General features: G+C 45.1%; 1 protein-coding gene across 2 annotated transcripts in view; it reads right to left on the reverse strand.

Moving 5' to 3' along the window:
* The window catches only part of DYM (dymeclin), a 1,345,000-nt gene that overhangs the window by 164,918 nt on the left and 1,159,089 nt on the right, over nucleotides 1-20,993 (reverse strand). For both annotated transcript variants that reach the window (XM_078674786.1, XM_078674785.1), the window contains exon 15: nucleotides 6,245-6,427. In XM_078674786.1, coding sequence (XP_078530912.1) covers nucleotides 6,245-6,427 — 183 coding nt within the window. The remainder of the gene's footprint in view (nucleotides 1-6,244; nucleotides 6,428-20,993) is intronic.

A 20,993-nucleotide genomic window follows, 5' to 3' on the forward strand; every position in this document is an offset into this window, starting at 1 on the left:
TACAGAAGAAAGCCACTCAAGTGCAATAGGGATCAAGAGTAGAGACCATATCCCTAACTCTAACCAAGTCAACTGGTGCCCAATCAGAAATGATAAAGCAAGGTTTAGCACCAAAACTTCCAAAGCCTCAATACCAAATATCTGAATATAGTAATTCAGTCCGACTCCCCCAGCACACAATTCCAGTCCACTATACTAAACTTACAAAATGAACGTACCCAAATCTAGGCCCTTTCGAAAAGGTATTAGAAGCTTCTAATATGGCCCATGTTAAAGTTTTTTCTATTAAGCTCTTTGTTTTCTACAGATTTTTAGGTTGAGCCGGGCGGCGCATGCGCTTCTCAGAGCGCCATGCTGTGTTGAGTTAGGAATGTGAATTTCCGCCCATATTTTTCATTGGCTTGTATAGTTGTACTGGCTTCTGATTCCTTATTCGCCTTATTAGTCCCTCCTTAGTATCGCCTTGACTTCATTTGAAACCTCCCATGGTGACAGGCCCTTTTACTTCTATTGCGACACGGTATGTTTGAATTCATCCGAAAGCACTATTTTCTTCAATAGGTTTTGCCCTACGCCAGGCAGAGAAAGACTACATTTTAACAGATGTGTTTCTTTCTTTTTTTAATCCATTTCACAGCGGAACAAATGAAGGGGAGGAAAGAGAAGGTAAGAACCACTTGCTGAAGTCACGGTTTTCCTTCAGCAAGCTTGAACGAGAGAGGACATGGGGCTCCACAGACCATCCGACTCCCCTTCGACCCTTTGCCCCCGCCCTCTTCCGTCCCAAGGCTGCAGTTCGGAAAGAATATGCTAACAAAATGTTTCTTTCTTCTTTGAATCTATTTCACAGGATAACAAATGAAGGGGAGGAATGAGAAGGTAAGAACCGCTTGTTGAAGTCACGGTTTTCCTCCAGCGAGCTTGAATGAGGGAGGACATGGGGCTCTAACACCTCACCTCCCCCGACCCCTTTGACCCGAGCTGGCAGGACAGGACGCAGTTGTCATGTTTCACTGTCAAATAATACTCGGACACTATGATGCCTTTGAAGGAGCTTTATTCTTAGCTTCCATCTGCCAGCTCGTCCCTACTCTAACTGCCCCTCGAGTCCGTCCCTGGCTCCTCCCGTTCCTATCCTCCCTCTAACTCAACCCCCCAAACACTAGACTGCATTACACAGTATTACATCTCCCCCTTTCTTAACAAAATGAACTTAACTTCTACCTTGTTTGTAATTCTTCAATCAGCTGCACAGGTCGGCAGACAGTCTGTTTGAGCCACAGGCATGCATCTCTAGATGTGAGCTCAAATTCAGTCCGTTCTTCAGGCATCAGTAATGTCGACTCAGTGGTGGGCATGTCTTTGGTTGATCTTTCTGTTATCTTAACAAGAGCACCCTCTTGGGGTTTCACTGCCTTGTCTTTTCGGTCAAGGGCAACAATGTCCTCGTGTTCACAGTCCTGCGTATCAGACATTAAGGCATTATCTGAACTGAGTGTCCTGGTTCGGTTATGGGACTCATTCCTTGGCTCTGTTTGTCTTATCCGCTCCCACTCGCGTTCGGGAATGTTGAACTCCTTGATCATCCGGGCATGATCATGTTCCTCTCTCATCCTTTTGTGTTTTGAGAATGATCTATCTCTGTCAACACATTTTGCCTTTCTTGCAGGGTGATAAGACAGTCCTTTCCTAATATGGTTGGTAATGTCCCATACAGGGTGATGAGACAGTCCTTTCCTAACATGGTTGGTAATGTCCCATGCATTCGTTTTCCTTCTGTAAGCCCTTTGAGTCAACCTCGTCGACCCCATCCGGGGTGACGGTATGTTGTTCATGTCTTGAAATGACTGTGACTGACGTGACATGTTGCGTGGCGGGGTGATCGAATGTTTTGGGTCATCGGCATGAGGTATGCTGCTCTGGACGGGGAGAACGTTCTCTGTTTCCATTGTGCATTCGGGTGATCGATGCCATGGGCGTTTCCGTGACCTTGATTTTGTTGACCCGAGTGATTGCATAGACAGGCTTTCTGAATCAGAGGAGTCTTTTACTGATTTCCTTTGAGAACGTTCTTTTGGGTGTGTCTTGACTGATAAGTCTCTTGAGCTGGTAGGCTGTGACGAACTGCTCTTGGAGTCAGCTTTACCTTTGGGACATTTCTTTGGGTACATCTCTCGGACGGTCTTCTGTGCTATTGCAGTAGACAGATTGTTTGATAGCCACACGTTTATATCCTTTGTTTGATCCCAAGACATTTTATCTCCTTCATATGGTGTTAGTTGTCTCCTCTCAGTTTCCTCGTTGTCACGGGCGTCTTGAGTGTGTTTCCCTACCCCTTTCCAGTGTCTGAGTGAATCACTCCGTCGTATGTGGTTTGTTTCTTCTTCCCGCCTGTTGATCGCACTAACATCTGTGCCATGGGTGTGACGTCTCCCACTGCTTGATGCTTCTTTAGACTCGTCTACCAGTTTCCAGGGTTGGCATGACTGGTCCAGTCTTCACACTGGTTGAGCCGTCTTTCATCTGTTCCGTTAGTGTGGTCTGTCTCACTTAATGCTTCTTCCGAATAGTTTGTAACGTTTGTTGAATGATTCCTTGAAGTTGACTGACTCTTTAAGGTTGAATGACTCCTTGAAGTTGAATGACTCCTTGAGGTTGACTGACTCCTTGAGGTTGACTGACTCCTTGCGGTTGTATCAGTGAGGCTGTCATAATCCCGTATCATCCCGGCCTTACGTTTGCCATCCTCCACTGTCTTTTGTTTTGTTGATTCAGAGTATTTCACATCACTTGGTCTCTCCTGCTGTCTTATCTCAAGTCTACCTTTGCCCTCCCTTTATGCACAGACATGAGAGGTATCTCCTTTCTTTTGTCTTCCTTTATCGCATTAAGATGCAATCCTTTTGACGATTCTCTCGCTTTGGCCCGCTCTCCAGCTTCAGCCCTCCTAATGATTTCCTTTAACGAGAACTGCCCTTGAAGGATCTTGCGCTTTGTGTCAGGTTTTGAACAGCCTTCGATTATCCAGAGTCGAATTGCTTCCTCGTCTGTGAATGTATTGAAATGGCAGTGATGCTCCAGACTTTGTAACCTTGATATGAAGTTTGGCAATGATTACCCGGGTTCCTGCCGTGCCGCGTTGAAGACGATGCTTTCATGGTCCACGTCTTCCTTTGTGTCGAAATGAGCGCGTAGCGTCTTTTTGAGTTTTCCATATGTCTCAGTGTCCTTTGCTGAAAATGTTCTGATTAGGCATCGCCCTTCGTGACCCACCAGCTGAAGTAGTAGTAGTAGTAGTCGTTTGCCATCTCTTCGCTCACCGGTTGTTGCAAGAAATTCATCTAGTGACTCCAGCCACCGGTTCCATTTGGGACCCAAACTCTGGATGTCAGTCTGTGTCACCGGAGGTGGCACTTCAATACAGGGATTGGATCTTTGTGTTTTTTTTCCCACCAACATGTTGGAGAAAAATTTGTAGTATGCTGATGTCACAGGATTGTTCACTTGGCTTTCAGTACTATTGGTTGACCCTCTTCGGTCGAGATATGACTGTCTCAGTAGACTACAGTGAATTAGGCTTGGATTTCCTGATTTCGCTATGGCTGCCACTCAGCTGCAGCATGCGGGGCTCGTTGCTCAGGGAACTCTCGCTTTCTTTAATGCTGCATGCTAGCTGCAGTTGGGTTGTGCTTCCTTGGCACGGGTACTTAGTGATGTCAACATCTTGTCCTTGTGTTTCTTGTCAAGACTAGTGTAAGTTACCCGTCGGTTAGTTAGTGAGGGAAAGCTTCCTGGATACTTGTTTACTCAGGCTTCTAGATCATTTATTTTCTTAGGTTCCTTTAGTTTCAATTATTTATTTTCACGTGGTGCTGAAAGTTACTGCGGAATTTGCCTTTGCTTGTGCTCGTTACATTCGGGATCTACATTGGCTCGTGCTTGTCGCATTCGAGATTTGCGTTCACTCGGGCTGGTTATATTGAGATTTGCATTTGTTCATGCTTGTTGTATTTGAGGTTTGCATTTGCTTGAGCTTGTTACGTCTGAAAGCTGCATTTGCTTGTGCTCATTATATTCGGAACTTGCATTTGCTTATACTTGTTGCATCCGATATTTGCATTTGCTTGGGCTTGTTACTTTTGAAAGTTGCACGTGCTTGTGCTTGTTATATTGAGGATTTGTATTTGCTTATGCTTATTGTATTCGAGACTTGTATGTGCTTGTGCTAGTTACCTTCAGGACTTGCATATGCTTGTGCTTATTACACTTGAAACTTGCATTTGCTTGTGCTTATTGCATTCGGGACTTGTATTTATTCGTGCTTATTGCGTTCAGAACTTGCATTTACTTGTGTTTGTCGCATTTGAGACTTACATTTGCTTGTGTTTGTTGCACTCAAAACTTGCATTTACTTGTGCTTGTTGTATTTAGAACTGACATCCGCTTGTGCTTATTACACTTGAAACTTGCATTTGCTTGTTGCATTCGGGACTTGTATGTGCTCGTGCTTAGTGTACTCAGACTTTGCATTTGCTTATGCTTGTTGAATTCCGGTCTTGCAATTTGATTGGGTTTATTGAATTCGGACTTTACATTTGCATGTGCTTGTTGGACTCAAAGCTTTTTAATTTGCTTGTGCTTGTTACTTTGGACAATTGCACTTACTCGTGCTTGTTGCTTCAGACAGTTCCATTTGCTAAGGCTTATTGTCTGGGTTTGCATTTGCTCATTCATGCTTGTTGGCAAAATCCACAGTTGCCTGACTTTAAGATGGCCGCCCACTATCCCTGACAGGGGATTGGAGGAGCTGCCTGACTCCAAGATGGCCGCCAAATGAAACTCTCGTGTCCTACGAGATTTGGCTCCCTGTAGCTTCATTTTCAGTCGGGCACTCACCCGGCCAGCATGCGATCTTCCCGTCACGGCCACTCAGCTCAGATGGCGTCACGTTGCAGGTAGGACCGTGGTGGGCTCCCGACGTCCTTTTTCACTCGCCGTGCGCGACCATTCGCAAATTCACGCATCGGGGGGGAGCACCTTCGATCTGGCGCTCGACAGCGCGTTCGATTTAGCGCTCACTAGCGCGTTCAGGCATGCGCTCCACGTGGTTCTCCGGCCACGGAGCTATGGGGCACACATCGCTGGGTCGTCTGCATCAAATCCAGCAGCAGTCTGCACTCGGACACATCTGTCGCGACGGCGACCCTCTGCCGATGCCTCACGGGACGAACTGCTCAGCTCCTGGGAATCGGGCGGTGGCACAGCGCGACCATCCCACCCTCGTCGCCAGTTGTCATGTCTCACTGTCAAATAATACTCGGACACTATGATGCCTTTGAAGGAGCTTTATTCTTAGCTTCCATCTGCCAGCTCGTCCCTACTCTAACTGCCCCTCGAGTCCGTCCCTGGCTCCTCCCGTTCCTGTCCTCCCTCTAACTCCACCCTCCAAACACTGGACTGCATTACACAGTATTACATCAGTGACAAGCGCTGTGCGGACACAACTCCCCTCACCCCCACCCCTCCGCCCACCTGCCAACAAGAATTTGCAATACTACAGGTCTTACTTTTGCAAGAGTTTAACCTATTGGCATTGTAAATGATAATGCCTTGTATTCATGTTTTAAAAACCAACACGTAAATAAAAGGCATTGTCATTTCCAATGCCAATAGCTCAACTTTCGGAAATGCGAGACCTAATGCATTGCAAATGCTTGTTAATGTTAGCCATCCTAGCAAACAATGAGGTTGAAGCAAACGGAAAATTGTCACTGCATCAAGAGCAGATGTCTGAATAGGACCAGACTCTCAACAATGTACTCAGTATTAAATGCAACATACTTTATCAATTAAAGGAATACAGTTTTCACAAATAATAACAGATTGTTTGTAGAAACAAAAAAGGACCTCCACTTCTCAACATACATCATATCTTGCACAAATACACGTTAATTAAGCCTGATTATATAAATGCAATTATGATACAATAAAATAAAAAACACAATGTTAACTGGGTTAGTGACTTTTGACAGGAAACAATTAACTTCAATAGGATGAGCAGCTAGATTATTGTAAAGAGATAGGATAAATATTTAAACTAGTGTGCAAAAGGGGTTTAGTCAATAATAACATATAACATTCGTTGAATTTAGCCAATTCGTAAATCTATTTCCAAACTTCTGAGATCAAGGTAAAAGATAATACAAAGAATACAATACCCGCTAGTGCTTCTACTGTTACATACCAGATCTATATTCTGCATGATGTCCTGAAAGGAAGGGTGAGATCGAAATTGCTCGAAGAGCTCCCGCTTGTAAAGCAGTGCGTACACCAAGTTTGGATTATGATGGAGCGAATTTGTCAGGCAGGAGTTGATGATCTCCAACATCATCCTTATTACTTCTTCTATCACATTTAGATCTTGTGCCTTTTGGAATAAAAAAAATAGAAGCTCCTCAGGTTAATGCTTTCATACAAAAAAACTAACAAAAGGCGATTTCCTATATCATCAAATATCTATTTACAAACACAGCTGGCATGAATGAATCAAAAGGTTCCTAATGTGCAGTCCAGTGTTACATGGTTTAGTGAGACAAGTCAGTCTAGAGGAGAGCACCCCATCTCTCGGAGGATCAGATTTTAAGATGCATGACCCTTCACTTAAAATGTAGACGCTAGAGACACTATATCCGATTAAGAAAATACTAATCTCTTATTTGGTTGAAGAAGGGGCTGTGCTTGTACGTCACCCTCACATAGTTTTTCCTGGCCTTTTGCTAACATTTGTAATGGTATTCAACCACTGTCTTATCTACCTTTCACATATTATTTCTCCATACTCATTTTCTGCCATAGCTTAGAAGTAAGATCTATATTTTGTGCCCTTATTATGGCCACATTGCAAAAAAGACAACCTTGCTGTAGTTGATGTTTTAAAAATATAAATGATTTAGGTCATCAATATCACATCACTCGTTGGAAGCCATCATGACAGAGTTGGGAAGTTTTGGTTGATCCCTAACAATGCTTGCATTGCTTCTTGCGTCCACTCCTAGTGCCTTAACCCTAGAAGATGGTATCTGAATCAAACGACTGAGTCTGTATGGTCAAATAAAGCTTTAGAAAAATTGCAGTAGCTAGGACCCTGAAAGATTCACAAATACTCCTAAACATTAACAATTCCTTGATTAGTTAGAGATAAGTGCAGGAGAATGCCCCCACACACTTTATTGTTTCAAAGGCTGCACAGGAGGGAACTTCTTCCCATGGGGAAAAATGGTGCAACTGCACATTGACCCTAACTGTACAAGTACCGATATTTGTACTGCAGACAATCCAGAGTCACAGGATTAGAGGTTAGGGTGCTACTACATGATTTCTCAAACCGCTAGGTAATGAAAGCGTATTAGTGGTCCGAGACTATGCAAGCTCCACAAAAAATATGATTGCCATTGAAATATTTAAGTTATGGAGGTTTCTTTCAGCATTTGGAGAACGAATCACAAAAACATATAAGAAAAATAAATCTCCCCAACATGAAAGTCTGATCGACATTCCACACAAATAAAGAAGAGGTTCTAAAAACAACCTCATAACTAAGGAACATCACATAAATGTTCTTCCGAATAATGGGGCAGTTGCCTGCTCCCTTGTCAAGCAAATGTACGGGCAGCTATAAAGTCAGGAAGCTAGAGATTTAAAGGACTTTCGAGACAAAATAGCAAAAACAAACCTTGATCCCAAACAAGAGAAGCCTGTTTTAAATATTTTTGGCAACTTCATTTTGCAACAATAAATATAGTTCAACAGACTGTAACATGGGCAATCACTGCTAGACAGGACGAAAAACATGGTCCGAAGCACAAAAAAGGCTAATCTATTTTCTAAAGCATAGTAACCATATTTCAACCACTTAATTGTATACTACATCCTCCCACCCACCTAAGTACCTTAGATGACTATCTTACACTGAGACAGATCCAGATAGGGTGGAGGAGATAAGCTCAGTTGACATGCAGCCAAGTGCGCGGAATAAGGCAGGGTGCAGAACTAGCCTCCACTCTGACTTCCATAGGCTATGAGCACTCTTCCCCACATATTGACAGAATGAAGTAGGTTCTAGATCATAGGCTCAGAAGGCCCCAAAACAAATCCTATTGGCCTTGAGAGCCACCAGAACCGCCCTACACCCTAACTGTCATGAAACCTGTAGAGCAATTTAAGTTTGTAGCTTCTCGGTGAAATACTGACAACATGCTCTTCACCCACATGATAAAATTACCACATCTTCGATAGCAGGGGGAATACTTTCTGATTCAAAAGGCGAAGGACGGTCACTTTGCTTTGCTCGTCTATGTGAACAGAACAAGAATCCAATGCCAGTGATGTGTGTGTGTGGTGTATGACACCCTGCTGAGTTTTCTAGACTACCATTACAAGGGCAGTGCGACTCGTCAGTCATTCAGTGAGGCGGAGCACTGCGGGTCAAGAACGTGGGTCCTGGCATCACAGCTCTGTTCTATTTACACTCTGTGCTAGAAGCTCAGAAATAGTTTCCTTCAAGGGTTATGCTGCAGAGTTCACAGCCGCTGTGCCTTGAGCAAATAATCAACTCCAGCTTTCGGGGAATCTTGTGGGTTTTCACATGGACCACCTACACATAGACCAAACACAGCTCCTGCCAGACGGGCTTACAGTGATAAGAGGCCTGGCCTCTGATAAGCAAGGCCAGGAGTACCGCGGCAGGCGGACACAGCCGTACGGACTCTGCTTTCAGGTTTCTCTATTTGCCCTGGCTTTAAGCTATGTACACACCGCGGAGCAAGATAAGTCTGTCTACGCAAGAAGCAGCATTTTGGATGCTTTGGAAATAATGATTTCGAGAAATAGTAACACTCTAACAAGCTGCTCTGCCATTTACAATGGTTAAGCACAACTGTTGTTAAAACGCCCTTCAATATATGGAAACAAAAAGGCTGCTTCTTGCTTGCATTTTTCACTGGATTCATGTTTGTGTGTGAAGGGGCGGGGGTGAAAGCACGTTTTTAGGTCCCGCCTAGACAGCGGACACATGTATTGGCACTTGTAAAACATTCATCTACGTGGAACAAGACACGACTGTTACCGTTGTCCTAAGATACCTTGCAAACGTATCAACAATCAGGAAAAAACAATCAAATGCAAAGTGCTCTGACTCGTATAAAAACAGTTCCCACGCCACAGTCCGACCAAAGACCCGAAATAGGCCAGTCTCGCACAATCATCTTCCGCAAAGGAGACTGCAGTGGGTAAAGGGATAGCTCTGGAAAGCCCTATAGCTAAGCCTATGTTGCAAGTAAATACCACCGAAAACAATGAAAGCCATCTTATTCAAAGGCCTTTGAATCATAACTGGACTGAAATGTACAACTAAGGCACACCGTTCCGTCCCACAACGCCTGAGGTGGGTTTCTACTCTGGATTACCACCTCTCTGGGCTTTTTCTGTAGGTTTATGTTGTTTTGTTTTTAATGTTGGAAGACGTTCTGGAGTTTATAGCAAGTTTTACAATAGTGTTATGAATGTCACACTGCATATATGAATTAATCACCGAGACTGCATCAACATCAAATGCTTCTACAGGTCAACTCCAATGCCAGCCTGCAGGAAACCTATAACTCTGCCTCCAATCTCCAGTGCTATGAACAACAGTGCCGTGCCGTGAAGGGGGTATGGAGAAGAAAACAAAAGCACCACTAGGCGAAGCACCAGCTTGTGCCCTCCAGTGCCAGTACATACTACTCCTGGGGAGTCGGAGTTAAAGGGTAAAGCTGAGCAGCGTGGAGCAGCCTGGTGTCGAAGCAGCGATGCTGGGGCAGAGGAGTGGAAGGGCGTCCAGATGCGAGAATAGTTAACTTGTAGAGAAACTCACTAGCAAAAGATGGTGGCAAAATAGACCACTGAACTACTAGTGTCACGCCTTCCTGTGTACAGAAGCAACACATCTCTGTGCACTGGCGTCCCTTGGATCCAACTTGGTTTCTGGGGCAAGGTCGGAGGTCAGTCAGAGGCCATGCTGAGAGTGGACCTCGAGTTTCACTTGTACCGTCTGGGGTGAAAAAAGAGATCATTGCACACTGATGGTTGCCTCTCCTGTGGGTGCCCTATACCACCCACACCTCCGGACCATTTGAGGAGAATAGCACCTTGTTGAACAAGCCAATCAGTTCTCCTTTCACCGTGATCTCTATATTTCCTCTTGAACCAGAAAGATGCAAGAAAATGTTTGAATGGATGACGTCTATCTGTCCATCTGGTACCTCAGCCAGTCATGTTGACTTGTAGAATAGGCCTGCTTCTGTGGTAGTGACAGAGTCCTGTCAAGGAGATGGAAGGGAATGCCAACAAGTGTGCGGCCAGTACAATACAGTAGCCTGCAAAGGAGTGGAATAACACATCTATCGATGTTAGAGACACAATGTCATAAGGTTTGAGGGAGGAAGGATGGCGGTAGCTGAAACTGCAAATGGCATGGGAAAAACAGGGAGGTGGGATTGGCTGAAGAGTCACACTCGGGTGTTTCCAAGCCAACCTTATCTACCTTGACATCAATCTTTTTCCTGATTATTGACCAAAGCCAAACCAAGCCTGCAACTAAAGATGCATTTCATAGCTTTGCTCTGATGAAATGATGATCCCTGGAGGACATAACTACTTTCTGCGAACCAAATTAGGAAGACAGTAACCAGAGTGAGAGAACCGGCAACTGCCTGATTAACTACATCCCCACCCACCAAAGGACTCACTAGCGACAGCAGAAGCAGCAGGAATCGATTTTCCAATAGGACTGCATCAGTGGTTGGAATGATGCATCAACATCCAGAGTAACCTCTGGACCTTTTCATTGTTTTTTACTTTCTTCTTCTGACTATCTTTCCTTTGTGAGTAGAACAAGAGTAACACGCTGAGGCGTTCTCAGTTAGAATCATTCTAAGTAATGGCTGTGTTTATTCTTTGACCTAGACCTGAAACAATAATAGTGAATGACATTTCACTACCCAAATCTGGAACTATGGATCCTTTCCCAACAATCTCATATGAATATATGTTTGACTCATTTCTCGCTCACTTGATGGTCAACTATACAGTGGCTGAGACAGATCCCGCTCCTCATCATATTTTAAACCCATTTGGAAGTAAGACATCTGCTATATAAAACAAGAAATCCTGTGATTAACCACCAATGATATAATAACAATGTTTACATCATAAGAAAAAGGAGCAACACAAGATCATAAATAATGTAGTAGGCGCCAACCAGTGCTTTACTTATTGCAAATTATTTCTTCTATGTAAGAGGGGTGAACTGTTTCTACCTGTTATATATCCTGTCTGATTTTTTTAAATGATGGTTCACCACTCTAAATTCTTAAATGAATGAGCACCCATAGAAACAGCCCACCGTATGTTTGCCCTTCCTGAACTACCCAGGGAATACTTAGAACCTCACAATATTTATAACAATAAATGGGAGTTCACGCCACATCTTTATATGTTAGCACATACTCAGAGAGAGCATACGGCATTCAAAGTTGTACCATTTAAAATGAATGTTATACACACACAGGATGCTGGGGTATTTGATACTTAAAGAGCTGGATTAATTCCCTAAATGCTAAAGTCCTCCTTACCAATAGGCTCAATAATAGATATTTAAGAGGTCGCCTCACCTACAGCTTTTCGTGGCATGCTTCATCATAGGCGGCCCCCCAAATTGGAGTAATATGGTACTACACCAGTAGGCTCAACCAGAACTGGGGGTTAATTTTAGAAGTGTACTCTAGGTACTCAGGGAATAGGTGTGACCAAGGCCTACCAGGGGCTGCAGCATGTATTATGCCACCCCTGGCTGGCCACTCAAACTGACACAACTGGCTGATCACTCAGCTGGGGCAAGGTCGTGTAACCACCCCTTGCTTAGGTATAGTATTCCTATATCTACCCTTAAATATAGACACACACTAACCTATAAGTCACTCCTATGGCAGGCCTTAACAATCCTGGAGGCAGAGTGTTTGGTTATGTGTGAGATGGTGCTCTAGCATGAGCTGAGCCTGTCTACAGCTTTCGGAACCATGTCCTTATAGCTGTTCTATGATATTGCCATACCATATACTCTTAAGTGCATTATAATCCTCGTGGTTGAATGCTAACTTTGGTTTGGCTTTATCTAAACATGTCGTGTAAGGTGTCATACGCTTTGGAATACTACCCTCTCGCCAATTCTGGCGACGGGGGTAGCATTCCACCCTACTAGAGGAAGAAGACATGTTGTTGCTGACTATCCCGGTTAAAGTTAACCAGAGCCCCAGTGTCACAAAATGGATGCTGCTGCCACAGACACAAGTCTGACCTCATGCTGCTGGGAGTCCTTCCAGTCACGGAGGTTTGGACAATAGGTTTCCTGCCTGGAGAGGTGCGAGCACCACACCAGAAAGGACTTTGTGTATTGGGACAGGGAGGGTTGAATAGAATGAGACACTGCCTGGGGCACACTAGGTGCTCCATGCATAGTCCAGTTCAAACCGGTGCTGGGGCACTCCAGCCCCAGCTCTGGCGCGAAACTGGACAAAGGAAAGGTGGTGTAACCATCCCCCTTCCTGGTCCCACCCATAGGAGGGACCTAGTGAGTAAACCAGCCCCCTTTAGTTGTATAAAGGTAGGAGCTGACCCAGGAGACTTTAGATTTGATCCAGAACTGAAACTTGAAACGAAACTCTGGACCCTTCGACATTCAACCGACTTGAAGACTGAAGAATCTCCCTTGTGGCCAAGGAGTGACCACCCTGGGAAACCAGGCACAATCCAGCAAATCGGCGGCTTGCTTTGTCCCCGTTCCCACCGGGACTCGAGCGCAGAGCTTGACAAGACCTCGACTCCAGGACTCCTCTGACCCCACTGCACGACTCCAGCACAGCTGAGCCCCGTGGAAGGCGTCGGAATCCGTGGAACCAGGCAACTTGGAAAGTCTTCAACTTGCTAACAGCGCAGCTCCTGAGGCACCCTCCAAGCTCTGCACTGGGGACTGAGACACCCCGACACCGAGCTCCACCTGCACCGAAGACCAGTCCTCCACACTTCACAAGATCGGCGTGGGGCCCTTCTGCTTGTGTTCTGCTCAACGCGTTGTCCCGGTTGCTGGCCAGTTGGCTAGTAGCCCTGTGACGACGATTCCTTTGAAAATCCATCGCTGGTCTGGTTGCTCCTGACTGGCACTTGCTTCCCTGAAAAGGTTAAGTACCTCAGACCCTCCTGGTCTGCACCAGAAGCTCCTTGTGTATCCTGCGTGGGTTGCCTTTGCTTAGGCTTGTTGGCTCCAATCTTGAAGTCGACCCCTCCATCTGCGAGAACCTTCGTGGGACAGCTCCTCTCCAGCACCTGGCCGTCCTCGACGCCACCTTGTCCGCGTGGCTGCAACGACAAGCTTCAAATCCGCACCTGATTGCTCCTCGACGTCGTCTGGTTCCTCCCTGGTTCCACCCGGTCACTGGTTAGTGACCTAGACTCTGTCCCCTCTGCTTTCAGGTCCTCTTCATCCTAGATCCAACCTTGGATCCACCCGGACATGTTCCTCCTGGTCGCCTGCAGCATCTTCTTCCAAGGCTCCATAGGAATCAACGAGAAAACCCGACACACTTTGACACCTATGCACCCGCAGCCCGTGGGTGAGGTAACGCGAGTACTTCGGTGCTCCTGTAGGGATTGACTATCCTAGTGTCTAGTTTTGTTAGTTGTACATTCCTAGTTAGACCGGAAGCGTCCTAAATCTTCGATTACTTACCTTTAAAGTTCCCATTGACTTTCTATTGACTCTCGCGTGAGTGTACGGACACTGCACGCGCCACCTGGTGGGCCTCCTACTCCTAACCTGCGGGTCAGATAGTGTAGCCCCAGCGATTCCCTAGGCCCTAGGCCTTCTCCTTTCCCAAGTCGTGGTTCTTATACCACTTACTTAGTATATGGTTTTACGCGCCCCTAGGGCCTACTGTATATTGTGCTATTTAAAGTATTTCTAAGTGTAACTTGTTATGTGCTTTTGCCTCTGACCTCAAAGAGTTCAGAGGAGTGTGTTGGTGAATAAATACATATATATTTTATATATATCCTGTGTGGTGTCCTTTCATTTGATATTCAAGGGGTTACATATGGTAAAACAGCTGGCTTTACACGCCCTCAAGAGTCTTTTAGCCTAAGACTGTTCTGTCCACGCTACCTCTAGGATAGCTGGTCTATAAGGTTGACTTTACAACCATCAACATAAGGGTTGTTTGGACTGATGCAAGGTGCTCACTAGAATAGTGAACATCATATACCAGGCCAACTTCTCACAATGAGGCATAAGGCTCTCATACCTGGTGATATTTAACAGAAATAAGCCCATATTGATGGGTATATCTAAGCGGCATGGTTGAGAATGGGGCGTGTTTCCGCTGTAGTCACACATTCGTCAAGAGGTAGACGCAGTGGGTAATACCGGTCTCGCCCCAACTCTGCCATAATGTGAATGCCATCATTTAAAATGTTAACAGGACAATAATATCTTAATAGGGAGGTCATTCATGCCATTTGTGAAATCAACTGTCACACCAAAAGTGAGGTAACGAGCATTGCATTTGGTTGGTGTTTTTAGTTCTGGTTTATATGAGCGGTGTGGGAGTGATTACTTGTGGTACTACATAAAACTGGTGAATTTCAAAGGGGGTGTTAATTTAGAAGTATAACTGTATTTTAATGTATTTAAATTAGCATTTTCTTCACTTTAACATTTTGTCAGTGAAAATGTGTATATATGTGTGAATATTTGTATGTGTGTGTATATATAAATGTGTATATATATATGTATACACACAAACGTATATATATAAATATATACATAAATATGTGCGTATATATTATGCAATGGCAGTCACCACAGTGTAGTATGTTTGAGGCAGTGTTTCCATTGAAAGCTTTCACTTTCATTTGCCTTTTGTACAAAACATGGCAGTCTACTTACTTGGCGATACAAAAGGGGATGATGGACGGAGCGTTTGAACAAATCAAACACTCACCCCCAGTCAACTGATCTGGGTTTAATCCATCACCATTCTTTAGTTCACTCAGCCACCCCAGTTCAGACATGGCTATATGCAAATCAGTCTGACCCTGTGCCTTATGGGAACAGTCCAGCCCGAACTGCCAAGCCATGTCTTCCTTGGACCGGAAACAAGCATCCTGGGACCGGTTTCGGATTCATAATCCTCATCAGCCAGGCTATCTTGAATCCAGTGGCCAAGTGAACAAGGGACTCACGTCTGAGCATACCCTGCCACACTTAGGGCGAACAAAGCGATACAAAAGGGATTGATGGACGGAGCGTTTGAACAAATCAAACACTCACCCCCAGTCAACTGATCTGGGTTTAATCCATCACCATTCTTTAGTTCACTCAGCCACCCCAGTTCAGACATGGCTATATGCAAATCAGTCTGACCCTGTGCCTTATGGGAACAGTCCAGCCCGAACTGCCAAGCCATGTCTTCCTTGGACCGGAAACAAGCATCCTGGGACCGGTTTCGGATTCATAATCCTCATCAGCCAGGCTATCTTGAATCCAGTGGCCAAGTGAACAAGGGACTCACGTCTGAGCATATCCTGCCACACTTAGGGCGAACAAAGCGATACAAAAGGGGATGATGGACGGAACGTTTGAACAAATCAAACACTCACCCCCAGTCAACTGATCTGGGTTTAATCCATCACCATTCTTTATTTCACTCAGCCACCCCAGTTCAGACATGGCTATATGCAAATCAGTCTGACCCTGTGCCTTATGGGAACAGTCCAGCCCGAACTGCCAAGCCATGTCTTCCTTGGACCGGAAACAAGCATCCTGGGACCGGTTTCGGATTCATAATCCTCATCAGCCAGGCTATCTTGAATCCAGTGGCCAAGTGAACAAGGGACTCACGTCTGTGCATACCCTGCCACACTTAGGGCGAACAAAGCGATACAAAAGGGGATGATGGACGGAGCGTTTGAACAAATCAAACACTCACCCCCAGTCAACTGATCTGGGTTTAATCCATCACCATTCTTTTGTTCACTCAGCCACCCCAGTTCAGACATAGCTATAAGCAAATCAGTCTGACCCTGTGCCTTATGGGAACAGTCCAGCCCGAACTGCCAAGCCATGTCTTCCTTCGACCGGAAACAAGCATCCTGGGACCGGTTTCGGATTCATAATCCTCATCAGCCAGGCTATCTTGAATCCAGTGGCCAAGTGAACAAGGGACTCACGTCTGAGCATACCCTGCCACACTTAGGGCGAACAAAGCGATACAAAAGGGGATGATGGACGGAGCGTTTGAACAAATCAAACACTCCCCCCCCCCCCTTTTGTATCGCTTAGTCTACTTACTTGGTCAGCTACTTTTTGGCGTGCCAAATTTCGGAAAGATCCATCCACTGTAAAAAACGTTAAGGAGTGGAGGATGGACGCAGTGATTTGCCACTGTAGCTCATATAAGAAATGTTGCCGACAAGTAAAAAAACAAAAACAGCTGAACAGATTTACAATAAACTTGGCATAAAATGAGCACTTTACTCAGAAAGCATATTTTTTTGTGGTTTGGTGTAAATCAGTTCAGTAGTTTTTGAGAATTAAGCATTTAAAAAAGGTTCTAAATTAGTCCTTATAGGGCTAACACGTTTATATATCTCATACATAAAATCAATCACATTTTAAGGTTTTGCATCAGACTCTTAAATTACGCAGAAGAGAACGTTTTGCATATTCTGAATTTGGGATTGAAAGATGACTGTAAAATAACATTTGTAACAGTCAAGTAAACTGCATTTAGTGTATTTAACATTATGCTGACCAGGTCCAATTTTTACAATGTATATTTTCACACACTTGGGAGGATTCACTGGCGTGTGCGTGCAGTGGCCTGCAATGGTTGAGCTTGTCAGGTATGCTGGTTAATGCTCTGAGAGCAACACTGTCACTGTGAAAATGTTTGCTTTACCAGAACTGACACTTGAGATATCTTTAGTGATGTCATCAATGTTGTCATTTAACGTGTCATGAATGATGTAATATGTGAGGTCATAAGCAGTGCATGGTTGTGGTCGCAAATTATAGTTAGCTCACTGAACTATAATTGGCAAACTTCGGTAGTTTTTTGTTTTTTAAATGTTTGTTTTAACTCATATCAACACCTTACTAAAACGTTACTATATTTATTTTTTTAGTGAACTTATAGTTTTTTTAACATAAGTTAAGATCTTACCATTTGAAACTAACATCACTTTAACCTGTGTTTGTTTCAATGAAATTCAGTTTTTGTCAATGTATGGAAAGATCAAATTTCCATACTAAACTATGACATCATTTTAACCTTTGCTTTGTTCACTGAATGTCTAGATTTTTTAGATTATATTCAGCCAATAGCATCATTGAGCACGTCGTTTGGGCATGCGCAGAAGTAGGTTGGTCCAGGCCAATCCCCTGTGGGTGGCCAACTCACCGCAGCCTTCCCTAGCCCGTTGTGCTTCCACTGCCTCTGTGCTGCCACTGCCCTCCAATACTGTCCCTGCCTCTGCTTTCTTTAAGTGCGGGCCCTGCCCCTCCCTCTCTGGTCCATTGTGCTGCCACTGCCCTCTGTTGCGAATGTCTATAGTGCTCCCCTGTTTATTTTCTGTGATGTGTTTTTTCCTCAAACATTTTTAAACAGATATCCATGAAAAAATCAATTTTCATATGAAGAAGAGAAGGCATCAAACAAAGAGTTGAATCTCCAACAAGCAGAAGTACTTCATAGTAATTTAAAAAGTAAGTGCCTCTTTGTTTGGTGGATATGTCATTCTGTTGCTCTACATCAAGCAAACATCAACAACAAGCATTGGAAATGCAATAGGTCTCGCAATAGATAAGTTTGAGTTTTGGATATGTAAAATGTCAAAGTTATTTTGTTTTGTGTGAGTGGCGTTGCGCGGGTGAGTGGCGTTGCGTGGGTGAGTGGTGTTGCGTGGGTGAATGGCCTTGCGTATGTGAGTTGATTTTGTTTTGTGTGAGTGGCGTTGCGTGGGTGAGTTGCGTTGCGTGGGTGAGTGGCGTTGAGTGGGTGAGTGGCGTTGCGTGGGTGAGTGGCCTTGCGTGTCTGAAAGTGGTGCTGTGTGGGTGAAAGTGGCACTGCGTGCACGTGAGTGGTTTTGCGTGAGTGAGTGGCGTTGCGTGGGTGAGTGGGGTTGCGTGGGTGAGTGGTGTTGCGTGGGTGAGTGGCGTTGCGTGGGTGAGTGGCGTTGCGTGTGTGAGTGGCGTTGCGTGTGTGAGTGGTGTTGCGTGTGTGAGTTGCGTTGCGTGTCTGAAAGTGGTGCTGTGTGGGTGAAAGTGGCACTGCGTGGGTGTGAGTGGCTTTGCGTGAATGAGTGAGTGAGTGGCGTTGCGTGGGTGAGTGGCGTTGCATGTGTGAGTGGTGTTGCGTGGGTGAGTGGCGTTGCATGTGTGAGTGGCGTTGCGTGTGTGAGTGGCGTTGCGTGGATGAGTGGCGTTGCGTGGATGAGTGGCGTTGCGTGTGTGAGTGGTGTTGCGTGAGTGAGTTGCGTTGCGTGTGTGAGTGTCATTGCTTGGGTGAGTGGCGTTGCGTGGGTGAGTGTGGTGTTGCGTGGGTGATAGTGGGCTTGCGTGGGTGTGAGTGGCGTTGCATGTCTGAAAGTGGTGCTGTGTGGGTGAAAGTGGCACTGCGTGGATGTGAGTGGCTTTGCGTGAGTGAGTGGTGTTGCTTGGGTGAGTGGCATTGCGTGGGTGAGTGGTGTTGCGTGGGTGAGTGGTGTTGCGTGGGTGAGTGGCGTTGCGTGTGTGTGGGGTTGCGTGTGTGGGGGGGGTTGGGTGTGTGGGGGGGGTTGTGTTTGTCAGGGGGTTGTGTTTGTCAGGGGGTTGTGTGTGTGGGGGGGTGTGTGTGTGGGGAGTTGAATTATTATTTACCTTGCAACCGAGCAGCTTCTGTTCACAAGCTTGAAAGCAGCAGTTACATAAATCGAGAGCTGCAGCATGCCCATGGCTCGGCAGTGCATGTTGCAAATGAAACAAAGCATAATGTATTCGGATCGCATTACAAAGAAAGCCGCATGTAAAATCCAGACCCTCTCTTGCAAAAGGCGCGTGTCCCATGACATACAAGCCATTTCGTGTGAAAATGCATCAGCTAAAAGGCAGGGCACTGACAGAAACACGAACTTGCCAACAAACACAAGCCTGCCAACCAAATGTAAATATTCTGCGTGCAGTGGAGCGCGAAGAGCAGCACGAGTCTCTAATGTAAAATAAATACGCTGTGAGTAGAGAAGTGTGAAGGAGACCTCGAGCCTTCAAACTGAAAGGGAAAAGGCGCGAGGATTGAAAAGCGACGAATATCTCAGGCTGGAAACACATTATATATTAGTGACAGCAGGGCCGTGAATAAGTGACGGTGGGGGGGGGGGGGGCGGGGAGCAGAGCCTTTGATGTGGCCTGGCGCAGGAGAAATGCTGCTGCTGCTAATTAAATATAAAAAGTGTTTAGGGAGTCACGGATGCCGAGAGTAACAAGGCAGTGCTGGGAGGGGGCTGCGCACCAACTTAAGTGCTCTGGTTGCACGGCCTGCGGCCGTGTGAAGTGATAAGCCTTTGAAGTATGAAACTGAAAGTACGTCCGGCCTGCGGCCGGCCATGAATAATTAGGGGAGGAGAAGCCCTTTGATGTGCTGGGCTGGCCGTGAATGCGCGTGCTTGTTTGCTCACGTGAACTTCAAGAAAACCGCAGGAACGAAGCCCTTGGTTTGAAGATGTTTTTGGCTACTTGAATTCTCGATCCCTCAATGCGCTTGCGCGCATTGTAGGTCACGAGACCTAAAAAGGGTAGAAAAAAAGCACTTGAATGTCATTGGTTATTTTTCTGCATAACATTTCTGTAGTAACTAACATGGAGAATCGTCCACTTTCCTCTCAGAGCAGGACAACATACTTGTTGTTTTAGACATTTTCTGCACCTATCAGGCAGGGTATATTTATTTTTAAGTATTAATGGTACCAGCTGTTTGGTGCCACGGTACCCACCACCCGCATTTTTTGGGGACCCTTTACACCCACCCTGCCCCATAGCCCTGGGCACAGGGTATTTCTGCCCTTTCCCTTGCGGGTCTTCACATAAAAAAATCAGGTCCCAGAGTCCTGTGATGGCTGCCACACCATTCTCTGAATGTAACATGTCATGAGTGCTGTAACATATTAGGTCATACACAGTGCATGGTGCGGGTGCAAGTTATAGAGAGTTCTGGAAATTATAACGGTATAACGGACACATTTCAGGGGTTCTTCTGTTTTCAAATGTAAGTTTTTTTATTTTAACACTTAACTATCACATCAACTTTAGTTTTTTAATGATATATATATATATATATATATATATATATATTTTTTTTTTTATAAATGTCACTGCCATGCTGTACAATATATAGTGTCGCAACAAAGATCCATTGGACGGATGCTTCCCTATATAAGAAGGCCACACTGCTGGTCATTGTCGGTCAGTCATTTCTGAAAGAATCGTTCAAGGACATAGGAGAAGTACTGTTACAGCAGTGCTGGGAATGTCACAAAGCAGATTCCTACACAGCAAGTATCCTTGAAATGGACAGGCTACAGATTTTCTGTACACGTAGTCTTCAGCATCAAAATGCCCCAAAACGACAAACATGTTTACTTCAAACTCGAGGACAAGAACTGCTACACTGCGATAGCTGTGAAAGGAAGGCTCTTTATGCACACAATCAAAATCTAATTGCAGTAAATTGGTTTACAGTTTTGCAAGGATTCGAATGTCACAAAATAACTTTGGTGCATTCTGTCGGTAAGGCAATTTCACCAAGGTGAATGTAGGTCAAAAATCCCTAAACTGCTGTAATGTGACACCTTCCTGTATCTGCTTTGTTTTT

This window comes from Lissotriton helveticus, chromosome 2_1 (genome assembly GCF_964261635.1).
Source record: "Lissotriton helveticus chromosome 2_1, aLisHel1.1, whole genome shotgun sequence".
In the NCBI taxonomy this organism is placed as follows: Eukaryota; Metazoa; Chordata; class Amphibia; order Caudata; family Salamandridae; genus Lissotriton; species Lissotriton helveticus.